We start from the raw sequence: 27,760 nt of genomic DNA, 5'->3' as shown, positions 1-27,760 counted from the left end.
AACATCCAGCGGAAGAAAACAAAGTCGCCAGTCGCGTTTCCCTAATGAGTGAGTTAACTTCGGGAGGTTAATCTATGAGTTAAACCTCGAGCCACATTTACTGTAGCCTACATTAGACAACAATGTGTTCAGTTGAGTCTTTGAGAGAGTTTGTCAACGAGCGACTAACTGCTGCTGCTGAAGAAATATTGGGAGTTTTTCAAAGAAGCATCGTCGAGTACGAGGAAGAGATCGATCGTCAGCGCAGACTGTTGGATATCGTTTTGAAGCCTGAAATAAAGTTACACAGGACAGGTGGGTGAAAGCTAATTGAAGTAATTTACTGGCATGTGTGTATATTTGCTGTAGCATGACATTAGTATGCTGTTGGTGTTGTTGTGTGTCCCTCCAGAGCTCCCACAGCAACATGTGTGTAAGGAGGAGGAGGTTGTCCCTGAGCAGCAGCTCTGTATTGAGGAGAGGAAGTCCAGTGTGGACCAAGAGGAGCCAGAGCCTCCACACATTAAAGAGGAAGAGGAGGAAGTGTGCAGCAGTCAGGAGGGAGAGCAGCTTGTAGTGAAGCAGGAGACTGATGGCTTTATGTTGACTCCTGCTGATGAGGAAAGTGAGCAGAGTGAAGATCAGACTCTGGACTTCGTTCATGATGACACTCAAAGTGCAGCAGAGAAAGAGTCTGTCGTCATTATACCAGTTATAAGCTCTGTGATATCAGAAGCAACCAGTGAGCACCAGCTGCTCTGTCACAACTCTCATGTAGCTGAGCGCCAAGATGAGGAAGAATACCAGCATGGAGACTCAGGATCAACTAGAAACACAGAGCTTCAAGCAGAGAAAAGACATCATGAAAGTGAAATGAACAGTAACAGTCCACACACCTCTGCTGTGATAAACTTAAATTCAGGTAAAAAGCCTTTAAAATGTGACATATGTGGGAAAGTTTTTGAGTGCAAGTCAAAATTGCAGAGACACCTGAACAGCCACACAGGTGAGAAGCTGTTTTCTTGCAAAACATGCGGGAAAAGATTCAGTGACACATCAGCATTGAGCGCTCATATAAGAACCCACACAGGTGAGAAGCCGTTCCTTTGCAAGACCTGCGGGAAAAGATTCAATGAGAAGTCAGTATTGAAAAGGCATTGTAGAATCCACACAGGCGAGAAGCCGTTTACTTGTGACGTATGTGGGAGAGCTTTTGGACATAATGGTCACTTGTTAGTCCACATGAGGACTCACACAGGTGAGAAGCCGTATACTTGTAACCTATGTGGGAGATCTTTCAGGCGTAATGATTACTTGTTAGTCCACATGAGGACTCACACAGGTGAGAAGCCGTATATTTGTAAAGTATGTGGGCGAGCTTTCAGACATGATGGTCACTTGTTAGTCCACATGAGGACTCACACAGGTGAGAAGCCGTATACTTGTAACGTATGTGGGAGAGCTTTCGGACGTAATGGTGACTTGTTAGTCCACATGAGGACTCACACAGGTGAGAAGCCGTATACTTGTAACGTATGTGGGAGAGCTTTCGTACGTAATGGTGACGTGTTAGTTCACATGAGGACTCACACAGGTGAGAAGCCGTATACTTGCAAAACATGTGGGAAACACTTCAGATCTAGGAGTAACTTGACAGGCCACATGAGAACGCACACAGGTGTAAAGGTGCGTGACTTGAGCACAGAGGTTCCAGTTGAAGTCACACATATACAGGAGAGAGACTGTTTACATGCAAAACATGTGGCAGAGCTTTCAGAGGCCTGTTCCATAAAGCATGCTAAGAAAAGTGGGGAGTGAAGTCCAAATCCTGAATTTTAATTGAAATTGCAGGTCTGGAAAAGTTCAACTAGTGAGATAAAGAACAAAAGGAGGTGACTGCTTTAAAGTCTGAATGAATTTTATACTTGCAAGAGTCATGGAAAACCTGGAAAAGTCATGAAATTAGTCAAAATCATTATAAGTCACAGAACTTGTTTGTGTATAGTGAAATTATTAGAATGATCTTCAGTGGATAACCCTCCATATAATGTAACATAATGGCAAATTCATTTTCTGCAGCTGGCATCTTAATGTAGCTTTAATATACGTCGATGTGTGACAATGTTTGTTTACCATCAGGTGTGTTTTGTCATTTTCTCCCTCAGTTTGTCTCTCCCTTCCTGTGTGCCAATTATGTTTACATAGAGTTTGAATCTGATGTTTGAAAAACGGCGGGCAAGTGGGGAAAGAAAAAGAAAATTCTTCATTATGAGTCCTTGAAAAGTCATGAAAAAGTTTGGAAATATTGTCCATGAAAATGTGAGCGGAAGCTGTAATTAAAAGTATGAGTGATTTTGCAGTGAGCACAGTAATAAACTGATCCCAGAAGATTTGTCCTGTTGCTGTGATCTTTTGTCAGGGTGTCTACGGGTCCTTTAAAATGTCTTAGATTAACGAGCAAGTCATAGAGGAATTATTGTGGATAAAAGCTTAGTATGTATGAATGATGGGAGAGGTACCAGGTATAATAGTGTGCAAAACACAGAAAGTGCAATTGATTTAACATTTATATCAGAAGAAGTCGCTGGTGTTACCACATGGAAGGTGTTAAGTAAATCAACAATAGGTAGTGATCATTACCCTGTAATAATTAAGACTGGAGTAGTAGTTCACCAAGATGAGGATCTAAGACTACCAAGATGGAAATTAGATAAAGCAAATTGTGAGGTGCATCAAAAGCTATGTAAGGATAAATGTGAGCTGTTAAACAAAGAAGATTTCTCAGTTGGGGATGAATTCAATAACAAGCTGGTAGCAGTCATAGTACAAGCAGCAGAGGAAAGTATACCAAGGGGTGCTGGGAGCAGAGGTAAAAAGACTGTGCCATGGTGGGATGCAAACTGTAGGGAGGCTGTTAAAAGAAGAAACAGGGCTTTCGGGCAGTTAAAAAAAGCATCATTCACTGGAAACTCTAAATAACTCTAAAAGGTTACAGGCGGTTGTCCGGAGGACCATAAGAGCAACTGAACATGAATACTGGAGGTAATATTGTAATAAAATTGTAAGAGAGACGTCATCATCTGATGTATGGGGGATGATTAGACGAATGAGCAGAATCAAGAGACATTATACAATTCCAGTATTAATTAGTGTCAATAAAACAGCGGTCAGTAATAGGGATAAAAGTGAACTTTTGGCAGAAACATTAGTGAAAGTACACAATTCAGATAATTTATCAGTCAGAGCCAGACAGTGCAGGGACAACACTCTTGCCATGAGTCCAGATGTGAATGTACAGAGAATCACCCCAATAGATGATTTAGATGTACCCTTTAATTTATTTGAGTTAAGGAGGGCACTCTTAAAGGCACAGCAATCATCTCCAGGAAAGGACAGTATCTGTTATAGTATGCTAGCCTACATGGAAGATAGTGCACTTAAAGTAGTCTTAAGACTATTCAACAGGGTCTGGCAAACTGGCAAAATACCAGTAGCATGGAAACAAGTGACCATAGTGCCAATAGTAAAGCCTGGGAAAGATCCATCAGACCCATCAAGTTACAGACCAATAGCACTCACATCACAGTTAGGGAAAACTATGGAGCGTATGGTGACAGGCAGACTAACTTTCTTTGTTGAAAGTAAAAATTTATATTCAGCATATCAAAGTGGGTTTGGTAAAGGGAGGAGCACCATGGATTCAATATTATGCCTGGAGTCAGAAATCAAAAAAGCTCAAACAAATGGAGAGATGGTGATAGCCTTCTTTTTTGATGTTGAAAAAGCATACGACATGTTGTGGAAGGAGGGACTGCTGTTCAAGTGAAGTAAATAAGGTGTGGGTGGTAGGCTCTATAACTGGGTGATGGACTTCTTATTAGACAGGATAATAGAGGTCAGGGTGGGTACAGAGTACTCAAAGTTATGTAAAGTTGAAAATGGAACCCCGCAAGGCAGTGTTTGCAGTCCACTACTATTCAATATAGTGATTAATGACATCTTTATCTGATGAAAAGCTGACCTGGAAACAGAATATTAACAAAGTCACAGAGAAATGTAAGAAGGTTAATAACCTCTTAAGATGTCTGTCAGGAAGGGACTGGGGAGCTACCAGAACAGCACTATTAAAAGTATGTAAAGCATTAATGAGATCAGTATTGGACTATGGATGTATAGCATATATGTCAGCAGCAGACAACCACCTGAATAGAATGGAGGTGGAGCAGGCACAGGCATTAAGGGTCTGCAGTGGAGCCTTTAGAACCTCCCCAGTGGCTGCCATGCAAGTGGAGACAGGAGAACAACCATTAAGAAGAATAAGAAGATCTGCAATAATGTTAACATATTGGGTCGATCTTCAGGGACACTGTAGCTCACACCCTGCTAAAGCAATCTTAGAGGATCGTTGGGAACACAATGAAAGTAGGTGTTTCAGTTTTGGATGGGTAGGAAATGCTAAAGCAGAGAGCCTTGGTCTGTGCAACATAGCATATAGCCCAACAGTCCCATATCCACACATCCCTCCATGGTTATTTGTGACTCCTACTGTTGATTTGAATCATATGACAAGAGCTTAAAAGGAATTCAAAGCAAACACAGGCTGAGAGGATTGTAGATGTGTACATAGAACAGCATTTTAATGATAAAACTAGGATTTTAACTGATGGCTCAAAAGACCCTGAGACCAGAGGGACAGCAGTGATGCAGTGGATAGAGGAAAGTAACATTAGAAAAGCAGTCATCGCATCAGATAGCTGGGCAGCACTCACTAGCACTGAATCCGTTAAGTCCTGCAGGCTAGATCTGGGTTTCAAATTCATCACTTCATGTACAGAATGTTCAATAAGGGCATGACCGTCTGCTTTGTTTGGGTTCCTGCTCATGCAGGAGTAGAGGGAAACGAGGATGCAGATATTTTGGCAAAGCAAGCACTTAAATCAACAGCAGTCAATATGGAAGTTCCTTTAAGTAAAGTTGAAGGCAAAACTTTTATCAAAAAACAGATGCACAAAATACGGCAGGAGTACTGGGAACTGAATGAAAGTGGGAGGCATTTGTTCAACATCCAAAAACACGTTGGTTTGGGAAGAAGGCTGAGCGGGAGCCGGAAAGAGGAGACGGTCATCACCCGTCTACGGATAGGGCACACTGGGCTTAACCAGTCACTGTGGAGGACAGGGAAACACTCAACTGGTCTCTGCGCAAAATGTAGTTGTCCAGAAACTGTGCAACATGTGTTGCTTGAGTGCAGGTGTTATTTGGAGGAGAGGAAGAAACTGGCAGCAACACTGGAAGAAGCTAAGCTTAAACTCAGCATAGGAAACCTCATTGGGGCAGAAACAGAGGGCAAAACATCTAAGCATCTAATGAAATACCTAAGAGACACTGGATTAATGGAGAGGATACAGAACTTTGTATTTCTCTTTACCTTTTTTTTTTTGTTGCTGTTGTTTGTTCAGTTTTGACTGCCATGCTCCTGTTCCACACTCCAGTCCGGTAGGTGGCGGTAATGCACCTGATAAGCTGGTCGCCAACCGCCATTGAATCGGAAGAAGAAGAAGAATATCAATGAATGGCGCTTAGAAGGAGGAGAAATGTTTAACAGTGATGATGTCATGGTTGTGGTCAATAAAAAAATGCATTTATGCATTTATGCTTGAAGCAATGTGGTGGGTGAAAATGGTTGCAAACAAAAAATCGGATGTGGCAAGAGAAATTACTACTGCAGCAGAACAGTTGCTGGGATTTAAGGGCATAGATCCAAAAGAGGTATGGGAGGCTACCTACTCACAAAATAAAGACGGGCACACTGTAAATGAGGGACAGGAACTACTGCTGGGAACAGATGAAGAAGAGATGGACAGCAGAGATGGGGATTATGATGAGGATTAACTTCACTTTCATAATGTTTTACATCTTACAATGGAATGCCAGGAGTTTAACAGCAAATGGGCAGGAATTAAAGAAAAGTTTAGAGGAATTCAGGGAGATGCCAGAAAACATCTGTATTCAAGAGACATGGTTAAAACCAAACTTGGATTTTAAATCAGTGGATATAACAGTAAGAGGAAAGATAGAGAAAACAGGACAGGAGGGGCTGTGCTACTTTTGTCAAAATGGGAATACAGTATAGAAGGAAAGAAGTTGAGACAGATTTGGAAAGTGTAATTATGGAGGTATGGACCAATAGGGGAAAAATCACTATTGTGAACCTATATAATCCAAGTAATAATCTGGAAGGAAAGCATTGGCAGGAAATAATGGACAAAATTAGCGCACTGGGTCTGGGTAGGGGATTTCAATGCTCATAATGAGTTATGGGGAGGACATGATAGAGGAGTTTAAAAATAATCTGGTAGTGTTGAATGATGGTCGACCAACATGGTTTAGGGAAACTCAATCAATTTCATCTGCAACAGACATCACAATGGTATCAGCAGAATTAGCAGCAGTAAGTGGATGGGAAGTAATGGACCAGTATGTAATGGGGAGTGATCACATACCAATTATAAGCAAATTTGGAAGGTGTTTGATGGAGGCACCAGATAACCTCACTATGGGATTTAACTTTAAAAAAGCAAATTGGATAAAATATCAGGAAAAATTAAATGAAGAAATAGGCTTGATAGACAGTGAACATTGTATAGAGGAATGGAATAGAGCATTCTCCAAATATATATGGTCAGTAGCAGTTGAGACGATCTCTAAGAAGAAGGTCCCTAGAAGAGGCTCTATGGTCCCTTGGCGGAATTAAGAGTGTAACAAAGCTGTTCATGCCAGGAATAAAGCATACAAGAAACTAAAAAGGTACCCATTAGAAAGCTATGCAATTGAATATAAGAAGTTGAGGGCCAGAGCCAGAAGGGTCATAAAAGAGGCTAAGAAAAAAAGCTGGAGAGATTTTTGCTGCAAACTGGGGCCTGAGACCTCTACAAAGAAAATCTGGAACATAGTTCGCAGAATGTCTGGGATGTGCAGGCAGGGCAGACTACCTGTTCTTTGTCATAATGGAGAGGAGGCTATAAACAATAAAGAGAAAGCAGATATGTTAGTAAAGCAATTTCAAAAAGTTCATAGCTCAGACAATGTAAGCTAGGAAAATAAAAGAATAAGGGAAGAAGTAATAACAAGGCAAATTGATAAATTGCAGGAAAATAATGATAATTCAGATGCTATCAATAGTTATTTTACATTAGATGAGCTAAAAAGAGCTGTAAACCAAGGTAAAGACACAAGCCCAGATGGACTAGAGTATCAACTGTTCAAACATGCAGGAGTTTTTGTTTTAGAGGAATTGCTAGTACTTATTAAGAATGTGTGGGGGTCTAGCAAATTACCCAAAGAGTGGAAACATGCAGTAATAATCCAAATTTTGAAACCAGGGAAAAAAACCGAGTGATCGGAGTTCTTACCGACCAACAGCTCTGAGTAGTATGTAAAATCATGGAGCATATGATAACATCCAGATTAGTGTATATGTTGGAGAAAAGAGAATACTTTGTGCCATACCAAAATGGGTTTAGGAAGGGTCGTTCAACAATGGAGTCAGTCAGGAACTTGGATTTAGATATAAAGAGAGCAATAGCAAACAAAGAAGCAGTTGTAGCAGTGTTCATTAACATCGAAAAAGCATAATATGTTATGGAGAGAGAAGGACTATTAATCACTTTACATGATGCAGGTGTAAGAGGAAGACTTTTTAATTGGATTAAGGTTTTTTTTTTATGCAACAGGTCAAAGCTGGTAGTGTGTTATCGGAAGAGGTGGAAGTGGAGAATGGCACCCCCCAGGGAATGTGATCAGCCCTGTAGGCTACTCTTCAACATTTTAATCAGATGATATTTGCAGATGATGGAGTTATTTGGAAGCGAGGAAGGAATCTCAGTCATATCTTCAATAAAATGCAAGGAAGCCTGGATAAAGTGGTTGATTGGACTAAAGAATGGGGATTTAAAATCTCTATAGACAAAACAAAGTTCATGTTGTTTGGGTATAAAAGGAAAATGCCAGATAAAGGTTTGACGATCAGTAGCCATACTCTAGAAAGGGTTCAGAGTTTTAAGTATCTCGGAATGTGGATGGATGAAAGAGTGACATGGAAAACACATGGAAAACACATATAGAGAAATCTGTGGTAAAATGTGAAAAAGTAATAAATGCTTTAAGATGTCTGGCAGGAACTGATTAGGGGGCTGACAGAGAAACCTTGCTGATGATCTACAGAGCAATGATTCGATCTTGTATAGACTATGGGTGTATAGTATATGGGTCAGCAGCACACACAACACTGAAAGCACTGAATATTGTGCAAGCAAAAGCCTTAAGAATGTGTAGCGGAGCATTTCGAACTACCCCAGTTTCAGCTTTATTGGTGGAAATGGCAGAAATGCCATTGGGAATAAGGAGGGTTAAGCTTGGGCTCAAATATTTGATGAAAACAAAAGGGCAAGATGAGTCTTTTCCAACTAAAACACTGTTAGACCAACACTGGGAATTTGGGGGGAGGAAAAGAAGAACTAAAGTTAGTTTTGGAGTCAAGCTAAAAGATAATGTAGGAAAAACAGGCATTCTGGAGAAGAAAGTATCTCCCCCAGTCTGCTGGTCAACTATTCATCCATGGCTTTTTACAGAACCTGAGATTGATATGAGATTTTTAAATAGTAAGAAGAGGGAAAAGGACGAAAACATCGTTAATAAAATTCAAAAGCACTTGCAGCAAAAGTGAAGGTCACATTCACAGATATATACAGATGGGTCAAAAAAACAGAACAAAGTGGGAGTGTGGCAATTGGCATAGCAATCCCCCAGTTAGAAGTAAGAAAAGGCTATCCACCTTATTTTTCACGGAAACACGGAGGCAAAACAGAAGGCAGCCAGCTTCCGTTTTTGGTGCGACACTTCCGGTCCAACAGTCTTACCACTGTGTAAATGGGAATCGCCTTGTTGTTTACCTTGCTGAGTTTAGCTATATATATGTATATATCACATTTTTCACGTCACTATATCACCGTTTAGACTAATCTGATGTTTGTAAAGTCTATAAACACAATGACTGAACAAACATTAGTATTTTCTCTGTGTGTAATTAATAACATGGTTATCGTAGATTAGCTGGGCTAACCGTTAGCTGTTAGCCGTTAGCCGTGTCTGTAATAACTCACTAAACTCACAAAGTGTCCCGTGAAAAAAATATTTTCTCCAGCGGATGTCTTAGTTACAACACAACTGAGCTAACTGGAGTAGTTTCATATCGTATCCGACAACGGGAGGCTTTTAACGGATGATCCTGATGTTAGCTTTGCTGCTAGTGTTAACGTTAGCTGTCCCTGTCAGCTGCAGCCACTGATGCTTTCTAGACATCGTGATTTCCCAAAACTGAATAAATACCACACATAGCAACACAAAACTGCTTTGCTAGCTCAATCATGTTGTAATGGCTGGATGGTTGATGCGTACATGCTGATTCAGGTGCTATCAGAGCCGATCCGCGCATCACTATGGCTTAATGATCAACTCAGTCAATTAAAACAACCCGTCCTGTGTTAGGAGTGTATGTCGCTGACAGAAAGAAAGAAAGAAAGAAAGAAAGAAAAGGGAAAAAAAGATAGAAAAGCAGCGTACACCTCACATATTTATTTCTCACAGTTGCGCACACGTTTGGCTGGCATATGGAAGCACCGTCTGTGTGTCGGGTGCGAGCCGCAGCTTCAGCTGCTCAGGTAGAGAGGCTGTGTAGCCCGGTGTGTTTTTTCGCTGATTCGGCTCTGCAGGTTCTCTGCTGGTACACTGGAGATGGGGATCAAGCAGTTTGTCTCACTCGGGATAGATTGTGCTTTTTTGGTTCATAGTTTATGATTGATGTGCGATTTATTCGCGTTTAGAGGGAATAAATTTCCGTTATAACGGAAATGTGGGCACAGTTAACGTTATACAAAATACACAGACTAACTAACTGATTGACTAACATAAACAACTGAAAATTGAAAAAAAAATAGCTTGCACCGTTAGCTCCGGTAAGGGAAAGCATGAGGGAAAGCGGCTGACTGGTAGTCACGCACAGAAAAACGGAAGTTGATCACTATTTACTTCCGTGTTTGAAAATAAGGTGGATAGGATATCAGATCACACGTCAGTATACACAGCAGAGATGATGGCAGTTTTGAAGGCTCTTCAGTGGGTGGAGGACAATAAACCAAGTTGTACAGTCATATGCAGTAATTCAGCAGCAACTATACAGACTATAAAAGAGGCACGTTCCAAGTCCAGACCTGACTTAATAACAGGAATGTGCCTAATATTGTATAGAATTAACAAAATGGGGTGTGAGGTGGGGTTCATCTGGGTACCAGCACATGTGGGCATACAGGGAAATGAGGAAGCAGACATTGTGGCTAAAAACGCAATAAAGCAGGAAAAAGTAAAATTGGAATTGAATTTTGGACCACCAGAATGCTCATCTGTAATAAACCAGGCAGCAAAGGAAATGTGGCAGAACTCATGGGATAAGGAAAGCAAAGGCAGGGTATTTTATAATACACAAAAGAACATAGGGAAAAGTAATAATTGCTTTGGTTACAGCAGCAGAGACGCTGTAGTTATCACCAGAATAAGACTTGGTCACTGTGGTCTTAGAAGTGGGCTGGCCCTGATTGGGAAGCACTCGGATGGACAATGTGAGTGTGGAGAGCCAGAGACTGTGACACATGTTATTTTACAATGCAAGAAATACTCATCTCAAAGGAGGAAACTTTTCAGAGAACTGGGAGCAGCTGGAGAGACCGTTTTTAACATGTACACACTGCTGAATATGGAAGACTGGATCAAGATGAAGAAGCTGCTGCAGTATCTACACTACATTGGAATATACAACAGAATATGATTAAGTACTAGAAGAAATCGCATGGAAACAGTAGAGGGCAGCAATAGGTCTTGGATGCGTCTAGTCTGCCGAAACCAAAGAAGAAGAAGAAGAAGAAGCAGCAGCAGCAGCAGCAGCAGCAGCAAACAAAACAAAGGCGGCAGTAACGTTTCCCAAATGAGTGAGTTAACTTCGGGAGGTTAATCTATGAGTTAAACCTCGAGCCACATTTACTGTAGCCTACATTAGACAACAATGTGTTCAGTTGAGTCTTTGAGAGAGTTTGTCAACGAGCGACTAACTGCTGCTGCTGAAGAAATATTGGGAGTTTTTCAAAGAAGCATCGTCGAGTACGAGGAAGAGATCGATCGTCAGCGCAGACTGTTGGATATCGTTTTGAAGCCTGAAATAAAGTTACACAGGACAGGTGGGTGAAAGCTAATTGAAGTAATTTACTGGCATGTGTGTATATTTGCTGTAGCATGACATTAGTATGCTGTTGGTGTTGTTGTGTGTCCCTCCAGAGCTCCCACGGCAACATGTGTGTAAGGAGGAGGAGGTTGTCCCTGAGCAGCAGCTCTGTATTGAGGAGAGGAAGTCCAGTGTGGACCAAGAGGAGCCAGAGCCTCCAGAGATTAAAGAGGAAGAGGAGGAAGTGTGCAGCAGTCAGGAGGGAGAGCAGCTTGTAGTGAAGCAGGAGACTGATGGCTTTATGTTGACTCCTGCTGATGAGGAAAGTGAGCAGAGTGAAGATCAGACTCTGGACTTCATTCATGATGACACTCAAAGTGCAGCAGAGAAAGAGTCTGTCGTCATTATACCAGTTATAAGCTATGTGATACCAAACAGTGACCACCAGCTGCAATTGCAGAGACACCTGAACAGCCACACAGGTGAGAAGCTGTTTTCTTGCAAAACATGTGGGAAAAGATTCAATGTGAAGTCAGCATTGAAAAGGCATTGTAGAATCCACACAGGTGAGAAGCCGTATACTTGTGACGTATGTGGGAGAGCTTTTGGACATAATAATGTCTTGTTAGCCCACATGAGGACTCACACAGGTGAGAAGCCGTATACTTGTAACGTATGTGGGAGAGCTTTCGGACGTAATGGTGTCTTGTTAGTCCACATGAGGACTCACACAGATGAGAAACCGTATTCTTGTAACGTATGTGGGAGAGCTTTCAGACGTAATGGTGACTTGTTAGTCCACATGAGGACTCACACAGGTGAGAAGCCGTATACATGTAAAGTATGTGGGAGAGCTTTCGGACGTAATGGAGACGTGTTAGTCCACATGAGGACTCACACAGGTGAGAAGCCGTATACTTGCAAAACATGTGGGAAACACTTCAGATCTAGGAGTAACTTGAAAGTCCACATGAGAACGCACGCAGGTGTAAAGGTGCATGACTTGAGCACAGAGGTTCCAGTTGAAGTCACACATATACAGGAGAGAGACTGTTTACATGCAAAACATGTGGCAGAGCTTTCAGAGGCCTGTTCCATAAAGCATGCTAAGAAAAGTGGGGAGTGAAGTCCAAATCCTGAATTTTAATTGAAATTACAGGTCTGGAAAAGTTCAACTAGTGAGATAAAGAACAAAAGGAGGAGACTACTCTAAAGTCTGAATTTTATACTTGCAAGAGTCATGGAAAACCTGGAAAAGTCATGAAATTAGTCAAAATCATTATAAGTCACAGAACTTGTTTGTATATAGTGAATTTTTTTTTATTATTATTATTAATTTGATACAGGCGAGCATACAAACATATCACACTCAACAATATAATAACATAACATCAAACAAAGAAACACAAATAAAAACAAAAGAATAAGACAAGACAAAATAGAATATATAGGATCCCTTCAAATATTCAAGAGATACATTTCCAATAGCATCACATTAAAACAAACAAGATAAACATATGAAAGAGCATATTTATAATTGTATATAATCCCACTCTTCAATAGAGGAGATTTTTTCCTTTTCATATTATGTAGTACTACTTTACAGTTATTTGTAGTGATTATTTTTTCCAAAAGAAATTGGCTTTGCAATATATTTTTGAACAAACTTATATCTAGGCTCGTTCTTGATTGAGCTTTTAATATAAATATTTTACCTAACAAAATAATTGTATTTGTTATCTGGGGACAATTTTCATCCAAATCTCCCAACATAATATTTAAAGGTATGAATTTAAGACAGATATCCAATGTCCTTAGCCAGTTTTGGATATTGGTCCACCAACTTGCAACATAGGGACAATAACAAAATAAATGCATCTGGTCTTCTTCTTCTTCATTACAAAATCTACATAATGATGACTCTACAATATTAAACATATTAAGTTGCTTTTTGGTAGCAGTAATTTTATAAAAAAATCTTCACCTGAAAAATTCTAGAGTAAGAATCAATTGTTGTTTTATAAATTGTTCTGAAAAATTGTTTCCAAGGTATCAAAATATTAAATTGGTCTTCACAAAAAGTACAGACTGAGTGCGGAAAAGCGGTAAGGCCTCTGCGCTGTAAAATAAAATTATATATATATTTTTTTGTTTATTTCTGTTCTAAGTTAAAGATATTATATACTTGTCCATACAACCTGCAAAATTTATGATAAGAAAGGAAATCACCCTTGCTATCTAGTATGTCGTTTACAAAAACAATTCCATTTCTCCAAAATGTTTCCCATAGAACAGGCTTCTCGTCTATTAATACTTCTGAATTCATCCATATTACTTGATTTTGAATATCTTCTGGGGTGTCAGGAGGATAAAACTGGTAACTCAACCAAACCTTCAGTGCATCTTTAAAAAAATGGTGAAAGGTTCACTAATATATCTTTATATAGCAAATCAAGATGGTAAGATTTTAATTGGACAAACGGAAACAATTTACAGCCAAAGAAAAGATACACCGACAATAGGTTTTGACTTGTTCTCCAGGAACTCTTATGGTAAATGTTATCAATCCAGGATGCTTTTAGGGATAAGTTCATTACTGCAATATTTTTTAAATTCAAGCCACCATTTTCGTATGAATTATAATGTATTATCTTTTAATCTTATCCGGCTTATTATTCCAGAGGAACTTGATTATTTTTTGTTCAAAAGTTTTAAAAACAGGATGCCTCTGGTGAAGGAAGTGCCATTAGGAGATAAATGAACTGAGGAATTATGAAAGTGTTAATCATTGTAACCTTTCCTTGTAAGGTCAAATTCCTTCCTTTCCAAGGTTGTAAAACTTTTTCAATTTTCTCCAATTTTCTGTCATAATTTATCTTAACTAAATCTTTTGGATTATCTGGAATATGAATTCCCAAAACATCTACTGAACCATTACACCATTTAACTGGAGCTTGGCACTGTAAACCAAAATCTGTACCTCTCAATGATCCTATTCTCATAACAGTGCATTTACCAAAATTTGGCATTAGTCCAGAAAATTTTGAAAAAATGTTTAAATCGAGTATGAGGGCATCTAATGAAGATTTTTTTGAGGCTGCAGAAAAAAAGTTGCATCATCTGCATATAATGTCAACTTCGTTTCTAGACCATTTGGTTTTAATCCTGTGATACATGAGTTACTTCTGATTTTAATAGCAAGAATTTCAATACATAACAAGAACAGGTATGGAGACAACGGACACCCTTGACGTACAGCTCTAGACGGAGTAAAACTATTAGATAAGTGTCCATTATTTACTATTTTACTATTACTATACTATTGGGTTGGTTGTACATGATCTTCACCCATTATTAATTATTAGAATCATCTTCAGTGGATATCCCTCCATATAATGTAACATAATGGCAAATTCATTTTCTGCAGCTGGCGTTTTAATGTAGCTTTAACATGTGTCGATGTGTGACAATGTTTGTTTACCATCAGGTGTGTTTTGTCATGTTCTCCCTCAGTTTGTCTCTCCCTTCCTGTGTGCCAATTATGTTTACATAGAGTTTGAATCTGATGTTTGAAACACGGCGGGCAACTGGGGAAAGAAAAACAAAATTTTTCATGATGAGTCCTTGAAAAGTCATGAAAAAGTTTGGAAATATTGTCCATGAAAATGCGAGCGGAACCTGTAATTAAAAGTATGACTGATTTTGCAGTGAGCACAGTAATAAACTGATCCCCGAAGATTTGTCCTGTTGCTGTGATCTTTTGTCAGGGTGTCTACAGGTCCTTTAAAATGTCTTAGATTAACGAGCAAGTCATAGAGGAATTTATTGTGGATAAAAGCTTAGTATGTATGAATGATGGGAGAGGTACCAGGTATAATAGTGTGCAAAACACAGAAAGTGCAATTGATTTAACATTTATATCAGAAGAAGTCTCTGGTGTTACCACATGGAAGGTGTTAAGTAAATCAACAATAGGTCGTGATCATTACCCTGTAATAATTAAGACTGGAGTAGAAGTTCACCAAGATGAGGATCTAAGACTACCAAGATGTAAATTAGATAAAGCAAATTGTGAGGTGCATCAAAAGCTATGTAAGGATAAATGTGAGCTGTTAAACAAAGAAGAATTCTCAGATGGGGATGAATTCAATAACAAGCTGGTAGCAGTCATAGTACAAGCAGCAGAGGAAAGTATACCAAGGGGTGCTGGGAGCAGAGGTAAAAAGACTGTGCCATGGTGGGATGCAAACTGTAGGGAGGCTGTTAAAAGAAGGAACAGGGCTTTCAGGCAGTTAAAAAAGCATCACTCACTGGAAACTCTGAATAACTATTAAAGGTTACAGGCAGTTGTCCAGAGGACCATAAGAGCAACTGAACATGAATACTGGAGGTAATATTGTAATAAAATTGTAAGAGAGACGTTATCATCTGATGTATGGGGGATGTTTAGACGAATGAGCAGAATCAAGAGACATTATACAATTCCAGTATTAATCAGTGGCAATAAAACAGCGGTCAGTAATAGGGATAAAAGTGAACTTTTGGCAGAAACATTAGTGAAAGTACACAATTCAGATAATTTATCAGTCAGAGCCAGACAGTGCAGGGACAACACTCTTGCCATGAGTCCAGATGTGAATGTACAGAGAATCACCCCAATAAATGATTTAGATGTACCCTTTAATTTATTTGAGTTAAGGAGGGCACTCTTAATATGGGGTGCCATTTGTAAAGTGGCTCACGCTGAAAATAACATCAACATTTTGCCACATTTAGCTTCAAACAATGTTTAAAAAAGTATTGTGAATTTTTTAACGTCACCTTTTACCACATTTACAGCAATATTTGTTAACTTAGAAATAATATTAAATAGTTAAATCTACATATTAAATGTGGCACCTAAATGTTAAATGTTAAATCTAAATATTAAATCTAAATGTTAAATCTAAATGCTAAATCTTAATCTAAATATTAAATCTAAATCTAAATCTAAATGTTAAATCTAAATATTAAATATAAATATAAATGCTAAATATAAATATAAATCTAAATGTTAAATCTAAATGCTAAATATAAATATAAATGTTAAATCTAAATATGTTTTAGTGTGTTTTTTCTTTTGTGCTTGATCTACAATATGCAGGACTCTTCTAATGTTATCATGCGTTTGACGTCCTCTTACAAATCTTGTTTGATCTTCCTCTATCAGTTCTGTTATAAAAGTATTCAATCAATTAGAAATAATTATTGTATATATTTTCTAATCTACATTTAATAGTGAGATTGGTCTATAATTCCCATAATGTTCCTTATCCCTTCCTGGTTTTGGGATGACTGTGATAATGGCTTCAGCCCATGATGGAGGTATTTTATTGTTGTGAAGTGTCCAACTGAAAGAAGCCAAGAGTAGTGGCGTCAGCTCTTGCCTGAACATCTTGTACCACTCTGCAGGGTATCCATCACTACCTGGAGACTTATTATTCTTTAATGTGTTTATTGCATCTTTCACCTCCTCTATTGCAATATCGGCCGTTAGTGTCTCATTTTGTATATCACCAATTGATGGTAAATCCAGTGTATTTAAAAAAGCTCTCATTTCCCCCTCATGTGAGAATGCAGTTTGTGTATATAGTTCTTCATAGTATCCCCGAAAGATTTCCTCTATAGCCTCTGGTTATCTATTAATTCACCTGTGTGAGGGTCTCTGATTTTATGTATATTATTAAGTACTTGTTGTTTACGTATACGCTTTGCTAACAATTTAGTTGCCCTTGAGCCTGCTACATAATAATTTTGTTTCAGGAATGTGTTCCTTTTTTCCACCTCATCTAGTAATATGTTGTTTATCTTTGTTTTTACTATCTTGATTTCTTGATGTATCTTCGGATCATTTGTTTTCTGATAACCCTGCTCTAATTCCCTCAGTCTCTCTGTGTTTGTTCTATATGACTCTAATTTAACTTTTTTTTTTTTGGTATGCAGTTTCAGCTATCAGTTTTCCCCTGATGACTACCTTCATGGCATCCCATACTATTGTCGGGTCTACTGCTCCATTGTTATTTTCTTCAATATATCTTTTTATTTCTGCTTTAACCTTCTCTTTTTGTTGTTCATTGTTCAGTATTCCCACATTTAATCGCCGTACAGTATTTCCTTTCCTGCTACTTAAGCATATTTTTAAATAAAGTGGATTGTGGTCTGACACATCTGCCCCTCCTATCCTACATTCCTTCACTCTGTGTTTGTCACTTACATTCATTAAGAAATAGTCTATCCTTGAATGGACTTTATGAGCAGCTGAGTAATGTGTGAAGTCTTTTTCTAAAGGATGTGGCTTCGCCATATATCCGTCATCCCCATCTCTTCTAGTGATACATTTATAAATCTTGTTAACTGCATTTTAGTTCTTATGTGACTCGTTGTATCCATACTATGGTTCATACATTTAAATCACCACCACAAATTAGGATTCCTTCTGTTTCTAGTGCTATAATGTCGAAAAGGGTCTTGAAAAAGTATTTGTCACTCTCTGGAGGCGCATATACATTTACCAGTGTAATTGGTTCATTTTCTCTTCTTCCTTTAACTATTATGTACCTTCCTTCTTTGTCTCTGAATTCTTTTTCATAATCAAATTGTGTTGTGTATGATATTAATGTTACAACTCCTCTCCTGCGTCCCTCTTTATATGCACTGTAGTATAAATTCCTGTAGCCATACCTTTTTAATTTTTCATGTTCTGATCTGGATAAATGAGTCTCTTGCAGGAATAGAATTTATGCTTTTTCCTTTTTCAATTTTGTCATCACCCTTTCTTTTTTCATCTGTGCTTTCAGACCATTCATATTCAGCGACATTATCTTGATGTTGTTAGTCATATTTATGGTTTATTACTCCCTGAAAATGCGCTCCCAAACAACTCAGAACAGAATAATCATGAACATTTATTAACCGAACATAAACTAAAAATCTTGCGGACTTCCAAACAGGGGGTATTCGTTCACTCCTCCCCACGTCCCCGTTGGTGGGTGGAGGGGAAATCCTCATCTCTAATAAAGGCCCCTCCCTAGACCTAGGACTACACCCAGCTTGCGGGGTACCATATCGTCTAGACATGTCCAACTTAAATACCTCGTCCTCTCCCAGTCGGTTTTTAATATATTTACAGTGCCCTCCAAAAGTATTGGAACAGTGAGGCCAATTCCTTTATTTTTGTTGTAGACTGAAAATATTTGGGTTTGACATCAAAAGATGAATATGGGACAAGAGATCAACATTTCAGCTTTTATTTACATCTGGATCTGATACACAACTTAGAAGATAGCACCTTTTGTTTGAACCCACCCATTTTTCATGAGAGCAAAAGTATTGGAACATGTGACTGACAGGTGTGTTTTGTTGCCCAGGTGTCTCCCAATTACATTGATTATTCAAACAATAAATAGCACTGGATGTCTGAGCTCAGTTTCAGATTGGGTACGATAGGTTTTGCCTGTGCAGACTGCATTTAGAGGTGGAACCAACATGAAAACCAGAGAGCTGTCTATGGGTGAAAAAGAAGCAATTGTGAATCTGAGAGAAGATGGACAATCAATCAGAGCCATCGCACAAACATTGGCCATAGCCAGTACAACCATTTGGAATGTCCTGAAGAAGAAAGAAAATACTGGTGTACTAAGCAACAGACGTCGAACAGGTAGACCAAGGAAAACATCAGCAGTTGATGACAGAAACATTGTGAGAGCTGTAAAGAAAGACCCTAAAACAACTGTTAGTGACATCAGCAACAACCTCCAGAGGGCAGGAGTGAAGGTATCACAATCTACTGTTCGCAGAAGACTTCATGAACAAAAGTACAGAGGCTACACCAGAAGATGCAAACCACTCATTAGCAAGAAGAATAGGAAGGCCAGGCTGGAATTTGCCAAAAGGTACAGAGATGAGCCTCAAAAATTCTGGGAAAAAGTTTTATGGACTGATGAGACAAAGATTAACTTTTTCCAAAGTGATGGAAAGGCGAAAGTTTGGAGAAAGAAAGGATCTGCTCATGATCCCAAACATACAAGCTCATCTGTGAAACACGGTGGAGGTAATGTCATGGCTTGGGCTTGCATGGCTCCTTCTGGGACGGGCTCTTTCATCTTCATTGATGATGTAACACATGATGGCAGCAGCAAAATGAACTCAGAAGTCTACAGAAACATTTTGTCTGCTAATTTAAAGAAAGATGCAGCCAAACTGATTGGGAGATCCTTCATCATGCAGCAAGATAACAACCCAAAACACACTGCCAAAACAACAAAGGAGTTCATCAGGGGCAAGAAGTGGAAGGTTTTAGACTGGCCAAGTCAGTCTCCAGACTTAAACCCAATAGAGCATGCATTTTACCTGCTGAAGAGGAGACTGAAGGAAGTAACCCCCCAAAACAAACAACAACTGAAAGAGGCTGCGGTGAAAGCCTGGAACAGCATCACAAAAGAAGAATGCAAAGGTTTGGTGATGTCAGTGGGTCACAGGCTTGATGCAGTTATTGAAAGCAAAGGATTTGCAACTAAATATTAAGTCTCATTCACTTTAATCTATTTTAAGTTTATATGTTCCAATACTTTTGCTCACCTAAAAATTTTGTGTTCCATTACAAATAATGCTATCTTCTAAGTTGTGTATCAGATCCAGATGTAAATACCTGGAAATAAAAGCTGAAATGTTGATCTCTTGTCTCATATTCATCTTTTGATGCCAAACCCAAATGTTTTCAGTCTACAACAAAAGTAAACGAATTGGACTCACTGTTCCAATACTTTTGGAGGGCACTGTATGTAAACTAAAGAAGTCTGAATGATTTCAAATATTCACACTGTGGATCTCTTCTTTTGTGTCAGTCATTTTTGTCCATTATATGAACATAATTCCGCACAGTGTTTAATAATTAGGCTTTGCTGAATATTCTGTAATGGTCCTGTTCCATACCTGTTTTTCCACAGTCCACAGTGTTACCTCCTTCAAGCAAAACGTTTTTAAGATCTCCACTGATAGTTTTGCAGCTTTTCTCTTGCTCGATGTGCCGTGTCGGCTCCCTGTTCTTTCCCCTTCCCTCTCTGCCACACCGCCGCTCCTTGCTGCCTCTCCTCCACCGCAGGTGCGGTATCCACATCTGGCTCGTCAACAGCGTAGCCCCTTTCCTTCATGTCCCGTGCAGCTTCCCTGGCACTTTCGTACATCTTCACTCAGTTGTTCCAGTGTATCCGTATTTTGGCGAGCGGTGTCTGAAAGCGGATTCCTTTTTCCTTCAGTACTTTTTTAATGCCCGCATATGCCCTTCGTTTCTGGACGATTTCTGTTGGATAATCATGGTCGAGATAGATTTGTTTGCCCCCTACTTGAATCTTTTTCTGCCAGACTTTCTTCAGAATCATTTCTTTCATCTCAAATTGTAGGAAGTTGACCATGATTGATCTGGGAGCAGCATTCGGTCCCGGTTTTTGAGCGAGGGCTCGGTGGGCTTGCTGGATCTGGAGATTGGTCCCCTCAGGGAGCTCGAGTTCGGTTTTTAGAAGTTGCTCCAGATATCTAGCTGTGGAATTCCCTTCCGTGTCCTCTGGTAGACCGAAGACTCGGATGTTGTTTCTCCTTGATCTCCCTTCGAGATCGGTTAATTTTCCTTGCATTTGGCGTGTTTGCTCTATCATCTCTGTTGGCGCACCATTAGCATCTCTCTTCCAATCTTCAACCTCTGCTATACGCGTCTGAGCCTCGCTGATGCTCACCTGTTGAGCCTGTAGCTCTCGGTTGTTCTCGGTTAGCTTACGGTCTATTTCTTGTCGGAGATTGGTTATTTCTTCCTTCATCTCTCTCTTCAGCTCGTCTTTAAATGCGGTCAGCTCATGGCGTAGCTCTTGTTTAAGGTCTTTAATATTTCTGCTAATGGTAGCAAGCCCGATTCGTAGCGTCTCTGTGCTGTCTTGTCCTTCCATTTTCTCGGTTGGATCTTTTTCGTGTTCGCTAGCCTCGTGTTCGGAGATTTCTTCCATTACAGGTAGCTCTTCAACTTGGTCTTGCTTTTTAATGTTTTTCCGACTTCTTCTCTTGTTTGTCCCACTCATGCCTTACTTTTATCTGTCGAGTTACGCTTTTTGTTGTGGGCATATTTTACCCGACTATGGAGAGCTCGTTAACTATGCTCCTACTCTCTTCGCCATCTTCCTGGAAGTCCAATAGCTGTCTTTTTTGATGTTGAAAAAGCATACAACATGTTGTGGAAGGAGGGACTGCTGATCAAGTTAAGTAAATAAGGTGTGGGTGGTAGGCTCTATAACTGGGTGATGGACTTCTTATTAGACAGGATAATAGAGGTCAGGGTGGGTACAGAGTACTCAAAGTTATGTAAAGTTGAAAATGGAACCCCGCAAGGCAGTGTTTGCAGTCCACTACTATTCAATATAATGATTAATGACATCTTTGAAAAAAAGTTGAAAGAATTGTAGGGAAGTCCTTATATACAGATGACGGGGTCTTATGGATAAGAGGACGAAATTTAACATTTATCCAGAAAAAAAAATGCAGGCAGCAATTATGGCAGTGGAACAGTGGGTGAACGACTGGGGCTTTATGATGTCTGCTGCAAAGACACAAGTGATATGCATAAAGACGTGAGTGTAAAATGATATGGTCAAACACTTGAGCAGGTCAAGGTAGTTCAATTCCTAGGGGTGATATCTGATGAAAAGCTGACCTGGAAACAGCATATTAACAAAGTCACAGAGAAATGTAAGAAGATTAATAACCTCTTAAGATGTCTGTCAGGAAGGGACTGGGGAGCTACAAGAACAGCACTATTAAAAGTATGTAAAGCATTAATGAGATCAGTATTGGACTATGGATGTATAGCATATATGTCAGCAGCAGACAACCACCTGAATAGAATGGAGGTGGAGCAGGCACAGGCATTAAGGGTCTGCAGTGGAGCCTTTAGAACCTCCCCAGTGGCTGCCATGTAAGTGGAGATAGGAGAACAACCATTAAGAAGAATAAGAAGATCTGCAATAATGTTAACATATTGGGTCGATCTTCAGGGACACTGTAGCTCACACCCTGCTAAAGCAATCTTAGAGGATCGTTGAGAACACAATGAAAGTAGGTGTTTCAGTTTTGGATGGGTAGGAAATGCTAAAGCAGAGAGCCTTGGTCTGTGCAACATAGCATATAGCCCAACAGTCCCATATCCAGACATCCCTCCATGGTTATTTGTGACTCCTACTGTTGATTTGAATATATGACAAGAGCTGAAAAGGAATTCAAAGCAAACACAGGCTGAGAGGATTGTAGATGTGTCCATAGAACAGCATTTTAATGATAAAACTAGGATTTTAACTGACGGCTCAAAAGACCCTGAGACCGGAGGGACAGCAGCTGCCATCTACATTCCAACATGTAAAATAACCATTAAGAAAAGAACCCCTGATCATCTGTCAGTACATACAGTTGAGCTCCTAGCTATTATGACAGTGATGCAGTGGATAGAGGAAAACAACATTAGAAAAGCAGTCATCGCATCAGATATCTGGGCAGCACTCACTAGCATTGAATCTGTTAAGTCCTGCAGGCTAGATCTGGGTTTCAAATTCATCACTTCATTTACAGAATGTTCAATAAGGGCATGACCGTCTGCTTTGTTTGGGTTCCTGCTCATGCAGGAGTAGAGGGAAACGAGGATGCAGATATTTTGGCAAAGCAAGCACTTAAATCAACAGCAGTCAATATGGAAGTTCCTTTAAGTAAAGCTGAAGGCAAAACATTTATCAAAAAACAGATGAACAAAATACGGCAGGAGTACTGGGAACTGAATGAAAGTGGGAGGCATTTGTTCAACATCCAAAAACACGTTGGTTTGGGAAGAAGGCTGAGCGGGAGCCGGAAAGAGGAGACGGTCATCACCCATCTACGGATAGGGCATACTGGGTTTAACCAGTCATTGTGGAGGACAGGGAGACATTCAACTGGTCTCTGCGCAAAATGTAATTGTCCAGAAACTGTGCAACATGTGTTGCTTGAGTGCAGGTGTTATTTGGAGGAGAGGAAGAAACTGGCAGCAACACTGGAAGAAGCTAAGCTTAAACTCAGCATAGGAAACCTCATTGGGGCAGAAGCAGAGGGCAAAACATCTAAGCATCTAATGAAATACCTAAGAGACACTAGATTAATGGAGAGGATATAGAACTTTGTATTTCTCTTTACCTTTTGTTGTTGTTGTTTGTTTTGTTTTGTTTTGACTGCCAGGGTCCAGAGGGGTATTCCAGGTAGGAGGTTCAACAAACTCTGAGTCTATCCCTGAACTCTGAGTTGACTTACTCTGAGATGGGAAACTCTGAGTTACCGGTTCCAGAACAGCTGATTTGAGTTAGTTCAGTCCACTCTGAGTATGTTCACTCTGAGTTGAACCGACAATAAAAAGCTATCATCAATGGAGCTCCGATTCCACGATTCACCATGGCAACAGGTAGCCGAAATAAAAGACAGGCCTCCATTTTAATCCAGTGGATGCAGAGATATTAATGCATGTGTAGCAGACGGTGCACGTTTATCTTTTAAAGAAGAGCCTGAGTCAGAGCGAGGAAAGTGTAAATAAGTTAACCATAAAGTTAATAAAAAAGTTTTATTCATCATTTATCAGACTTACATTTCCTTAATGAAGATAAAGTGGTGGAACCTGACTGTGTATCAGGCTGTAGATACATTACATTATATTAATAATATATAATAATATATTTGTTCAGATTTAATCGGATGGGGAAAAACACAGGAGGCAGAAGATTTAAAACATATAGGCTAGGCTATAGATCAAAGACATAAAGACATGACCGTAAACTCACAGTCTGACCCAGTAATAATATGTTTGGTGATTTGCACTTGAAAAGACACTTTAAAATACAGTAGATTTTAAAATGTTCGACATCTATTTGTATCTTGACTCAACAGCATTCAGTGACTTTATTTCAGCTACAAATGTAGTAAATTTAAAGACAGTGAAATGCTGCACCATTGCTTACTCAGACATATTAACATAGTATAATCCCCAATATTAGGCTATAGGAATTATGTTCCATCAGTGCGACCAATGACATCAGTGATAGAGATCATTAGTCATTGATACTACGTGTCTATACCGATTTTTAAAATTTAAATAATTAGACCTACACATTATGTGCAATAAACATTTGGGAGCTGCTCTAACAGACTAACAGTCTGATCCTTGTGCACAGTGTTATAAAAAATAATAAATATAAAAAGGACAGAGGTTTGATTCTGAGCTGAGGGTGAATTCTCGCTGTGTAATATTTGAATATTAAGACAAAACCGATGTCCAAAGAAATGACTGATGTGCATAAATTCAATAACTTAAACAGTCCTGAGTAACAAACTAATATCCAGCAGGATTTAGACTGTGACAGACGGTAAATCTCCGCTAATTAATGCGCTTCGATACAAGCTTTGACACGGACTGAATGAATGAGGAAATGAAACAGTGTGTAAAGATGGAGGAGACAGAGAAAAACTCAGGGTTTATTGAAGAAAACCTGTCAGCGAGCAGGTTATGTTCACAGAGTCTGTAACCATGGTGACTGACTCAGCGTTTCAGTTACCTCTCTTTCTGGAACGGATAACTCAGAGTTTCCCTCATCTCAGGGTTAACTTACTCTGAGTTTTCACATAACCCGCTTTCTGGAATAACCCTCTGTTCCACACTCCAGTCCGGTAGGTGGCGGTAATGCACCTGATAAACTGGTTGCCAACCGCCATCAGATCGGAAGAAGAAGAAGAAGAAGAAGCAGAAGAAGAAGCAGCAAACAAAACAAAGGCGGCAGTCGCGTTTCCCAAATGAGTGAGTTAACTTCGGGAGGTTAATCTATGAGTTAAACCTCGAGCCACATTTACTGTAGCCTACATTAGACAACAATGTGTTCAGTTGAGTCTTTGAGAGAGTTTGTCAACGAGCGACTAACTGCTGCTGCTGAAGAAATATTGGGAGTTTTTCAAAGAAGCATCGTCGAGTACGAGGAAGAGATCGATCGTCAGCGCAGACTGTTGGATATCGTTTTGAAGCCTGAAATAAAGTTACACAGGACAGGTGGGTGAAAGCTAATTGAAGTAATTTACTGGCATGTGTGTATATTTGCTATAGCATGACATTAGTATGCTGTTGGTGTTGTTGTGTGTCCCTCCAGAGCTCCCACAGCAACATGTGTGTAAGGAGGAGGAGGTTGTCCCTGAGCAGCAGCTCTGTATTGAGGAGAGGAAGTCCAGTGTGGACCAAGAGGAACCAGAGCCTCCACACATTAAAGAGGAAGAGGAGGAAGTGTGCAGCAGTCAGGAGGGAGAGCAGCTTGTAGTGAAGCAGGAGACTGATGGCTTTATGTTGACTCCTGCTGATGAGGAAAGTGAGCACAGTGAAGATCAGACTCTGGACTTCATTCATGATGACACTCAAAGTGCAGCAGAGAAAGAGTCTGTATTTAAAATGCCAGTTATAAGCTCTGTGATATCAGAAGCAACCAGTGAGCACCAGCTGCTCTGTTACAACTCTCATGTAGCTGAGAGCCAAGATGAGGAAGAATACCAGCATGGAGACTCAGGATCAACTAGAAACACAGAGCTTCAAGCAGAGAAAAGACATCATGAAAGTGAAATGAACAGTAACAGTCCACACACCTCTGCTGTGATAAACTTAAATACAGGTAAAAAGCCTTTAAAATGTGACATGTGTGGGAAAGATTTTGAGAGCAAGTCAAAATTGCAGAGACACCTGAACAGCCACACAGGTGAGAAGCCCTACCTTTGCAAGACCTGCGGGAAAAGATTCAGTGACGCATCAGTATTGAAAAGGCATTGTGGAATCCACACAGGTGAGAAGCCACATACTTGTAAAGTATGTGGGAAAGGTTTTGGATTAAATAGTGACTTGAAAGTCCACATGAGAATCCACACAGATGAGAGGCCGTTCCTTTGCAAGACCTGCGGGAAAAGATTCAGGAATGTGTCCGCATTGACAAAGCACATGAGAACCCACACAAGTGAGAGGCCCTACCTTTGCAAGACCTGCGGGAAAAGATTCAGAGAGAAGTCAGTTTTAAAAAGGCATTGTGGAATCCACACAGGTGAGAAGCCACATACGTGTAACGTATGTGGGAGAGCTTTCAGATGTAATAGTGTCTTGTTAGTCCACATGAGGACTCATTCAGGTGAGAAGCCGTATACTTGCAAAACATGTGGGAAACACTTCAGATCTAGGAGTAACTTGACAGTCCACATGAGAATGCACACAGGTGTAAAGGTGCATGACTTGAGCACAGAGGTTCCAGTTGAAGTCACACATATACAGGAGAGAGACTGTTTACATGCAAAACATGTGGCAGAGCTTTCAGAGGCCTGTTCCATAAAGCATGCTAAGAAAAGTGGGGAGTGAAGTCCAAATCCTGAATTTTAATTGAAATTGCAGGTCTGGAAAAGTTCAACTAGTGAGATAAAGAACAAAAGGAGGAGACTGCTTTAAATTCTGAATGAATTTTATACTTGCAAGAGTCATGGAAAACCTGGAAAAGTCATGAAATTAGTCAAAATCATTATAAGTCACAGAACTTGTTTGTGTATAGTGAAATTATTAGAATGATCTTCAGTGGATAACCCTCCATATAATGTAACGTAATGGCAAATTCATTTTCTGAAGCTGGCGTCTTAATGTAGCTTTAATATGCGTCGATGTGTGACAATGTTTGTTTACCATCAGGTGTGTTTTGTCATTTTCTCCCTCAGTTTGTCTCTCCCTTCCTGTGTGCCAATTATGTTTGCATAGAGTTTGAATCTGATGTTTGAAAAATGGCGGGCAAGTGGGGAAAGAAAAAGAAAATTCTTCATGAAGAGTCCTTGAAAAGTCATGAAAAAGTTTGGAAATATTGTCCATGAAAATGTGAGCGGAACCTGTAATTAAAAGTATGACTGATTTTGCAGCGAGCACAGTAATAAACTGATCCCAGAAGATTTGTCCTGTTGTTGTGATCTTTTGTCAGGGTGTCTACAGGTCCTTTGAAATGATGTAAAGTTTTCTTAATATAAGGCCTTAAAAAGTTTAAAATTGTCTTAAATTCAGATTCAATGGGTCTTAAATATTTTTGGTCACATTAACATGAAAATTTATCCACCCTGACAGACCCAATGACAGTTTACAATCATTGAACAGATTGAAGAAAAATATTTTTTTTCCTTGCTGTATTTCTCTGAAGATTGCAATAATAAGTAGCATGTATGACAGCCATGAGATGGTTTTAAATTAAATATAAGGTGGGATTAAAAATGTCTTAAAAAGTCTGAAATTTACCTACCTACACAAACCACACAGGTGAGAAGCCATTTACTTGCACAACATGTGAGAAAGCTTTGAGGTGTAAAAGTAGCCTGTCTCAAGTAAAAAGGCATATAAGATCTCACACAGTCAAGTGGCCTCGTGTTTTAAAAACAAGT

General features: G+C 39.6%; 1 protein-coding gene across 1 annotated transcript; it reads left to right on the top strand.

Annotated features, from left to right (window-relative positions):
• The first annotated feature begins 9 nt into the window (after positions 1–9).
• LOC144464631 (uncharacterized) lies at positions 10–27,271 on the top strand. The gene is made up of 7 exons (XM_078172180.1): positions 10–294; positions 392–1,794; positions 11,087–11,264; positions 11,362–12,373; positions 24,997–25,000; positions 25,196–25,373; positions 25,471–27,271. Exons 1-7 carry the CDS (start codon positions 123–125, stop codon positions 26,706–26,708), a joined length of 4,185 nt encoding a protein of 1,394 aa, XP_078028306.1. The 5' UTR covers positions 10–122; the 3' UTR covers positions 26,709–27,271.
• The last annotated feature ends 489 nt before the right edge of the window (positions 27,272–27,760 follow it).

This window comes from Epinephelus lanceolatus, chromosome 1 (assembly GCF_041903045.1).
Source record: "Epinephelus lanceolatus isolate andai-2023 chromosome 1, ASM4190304v1, whole genome shotgun sequence".
In the NCBI taxonomy this organism is placed as follows: Eukaryota; Metazoa; Chordata; class Actinopteri; order Perciformes; family Serranidae; genus Epinephelus; species Epinephelus lanceolatus.
The sequence above is the reverse complement of the archived record's forward strand: the minus strand, read 5'-3'. Positions and strand labels throughout refer to the sequence as shown.

Excerpts from the sequence above, each read along its gene's own strand:
- LOC144464631 (XM_078172180.1), top strand. The coding sequence starts at position 123 with ATGTGTTCAGTTGAGTCTTTGAGAGAGTTTGTCAACGAGCGACTAACT. Across the intron at positions 295-391 it reads AATAAAGTTACACAGGACAG|AGCTCCCACAGCAACATGTG; the intron begins GTGGGTGAAAGC and ends GTGTCCCTCCAG. Across the intron at positions 25,374-25,470 it reads AATAAAGTTACACAGGACAG|AGCTCCCACAGCAACATGTG; the intron begins GTGGGTGAAAGC and ends GTGTCCCTCCAG.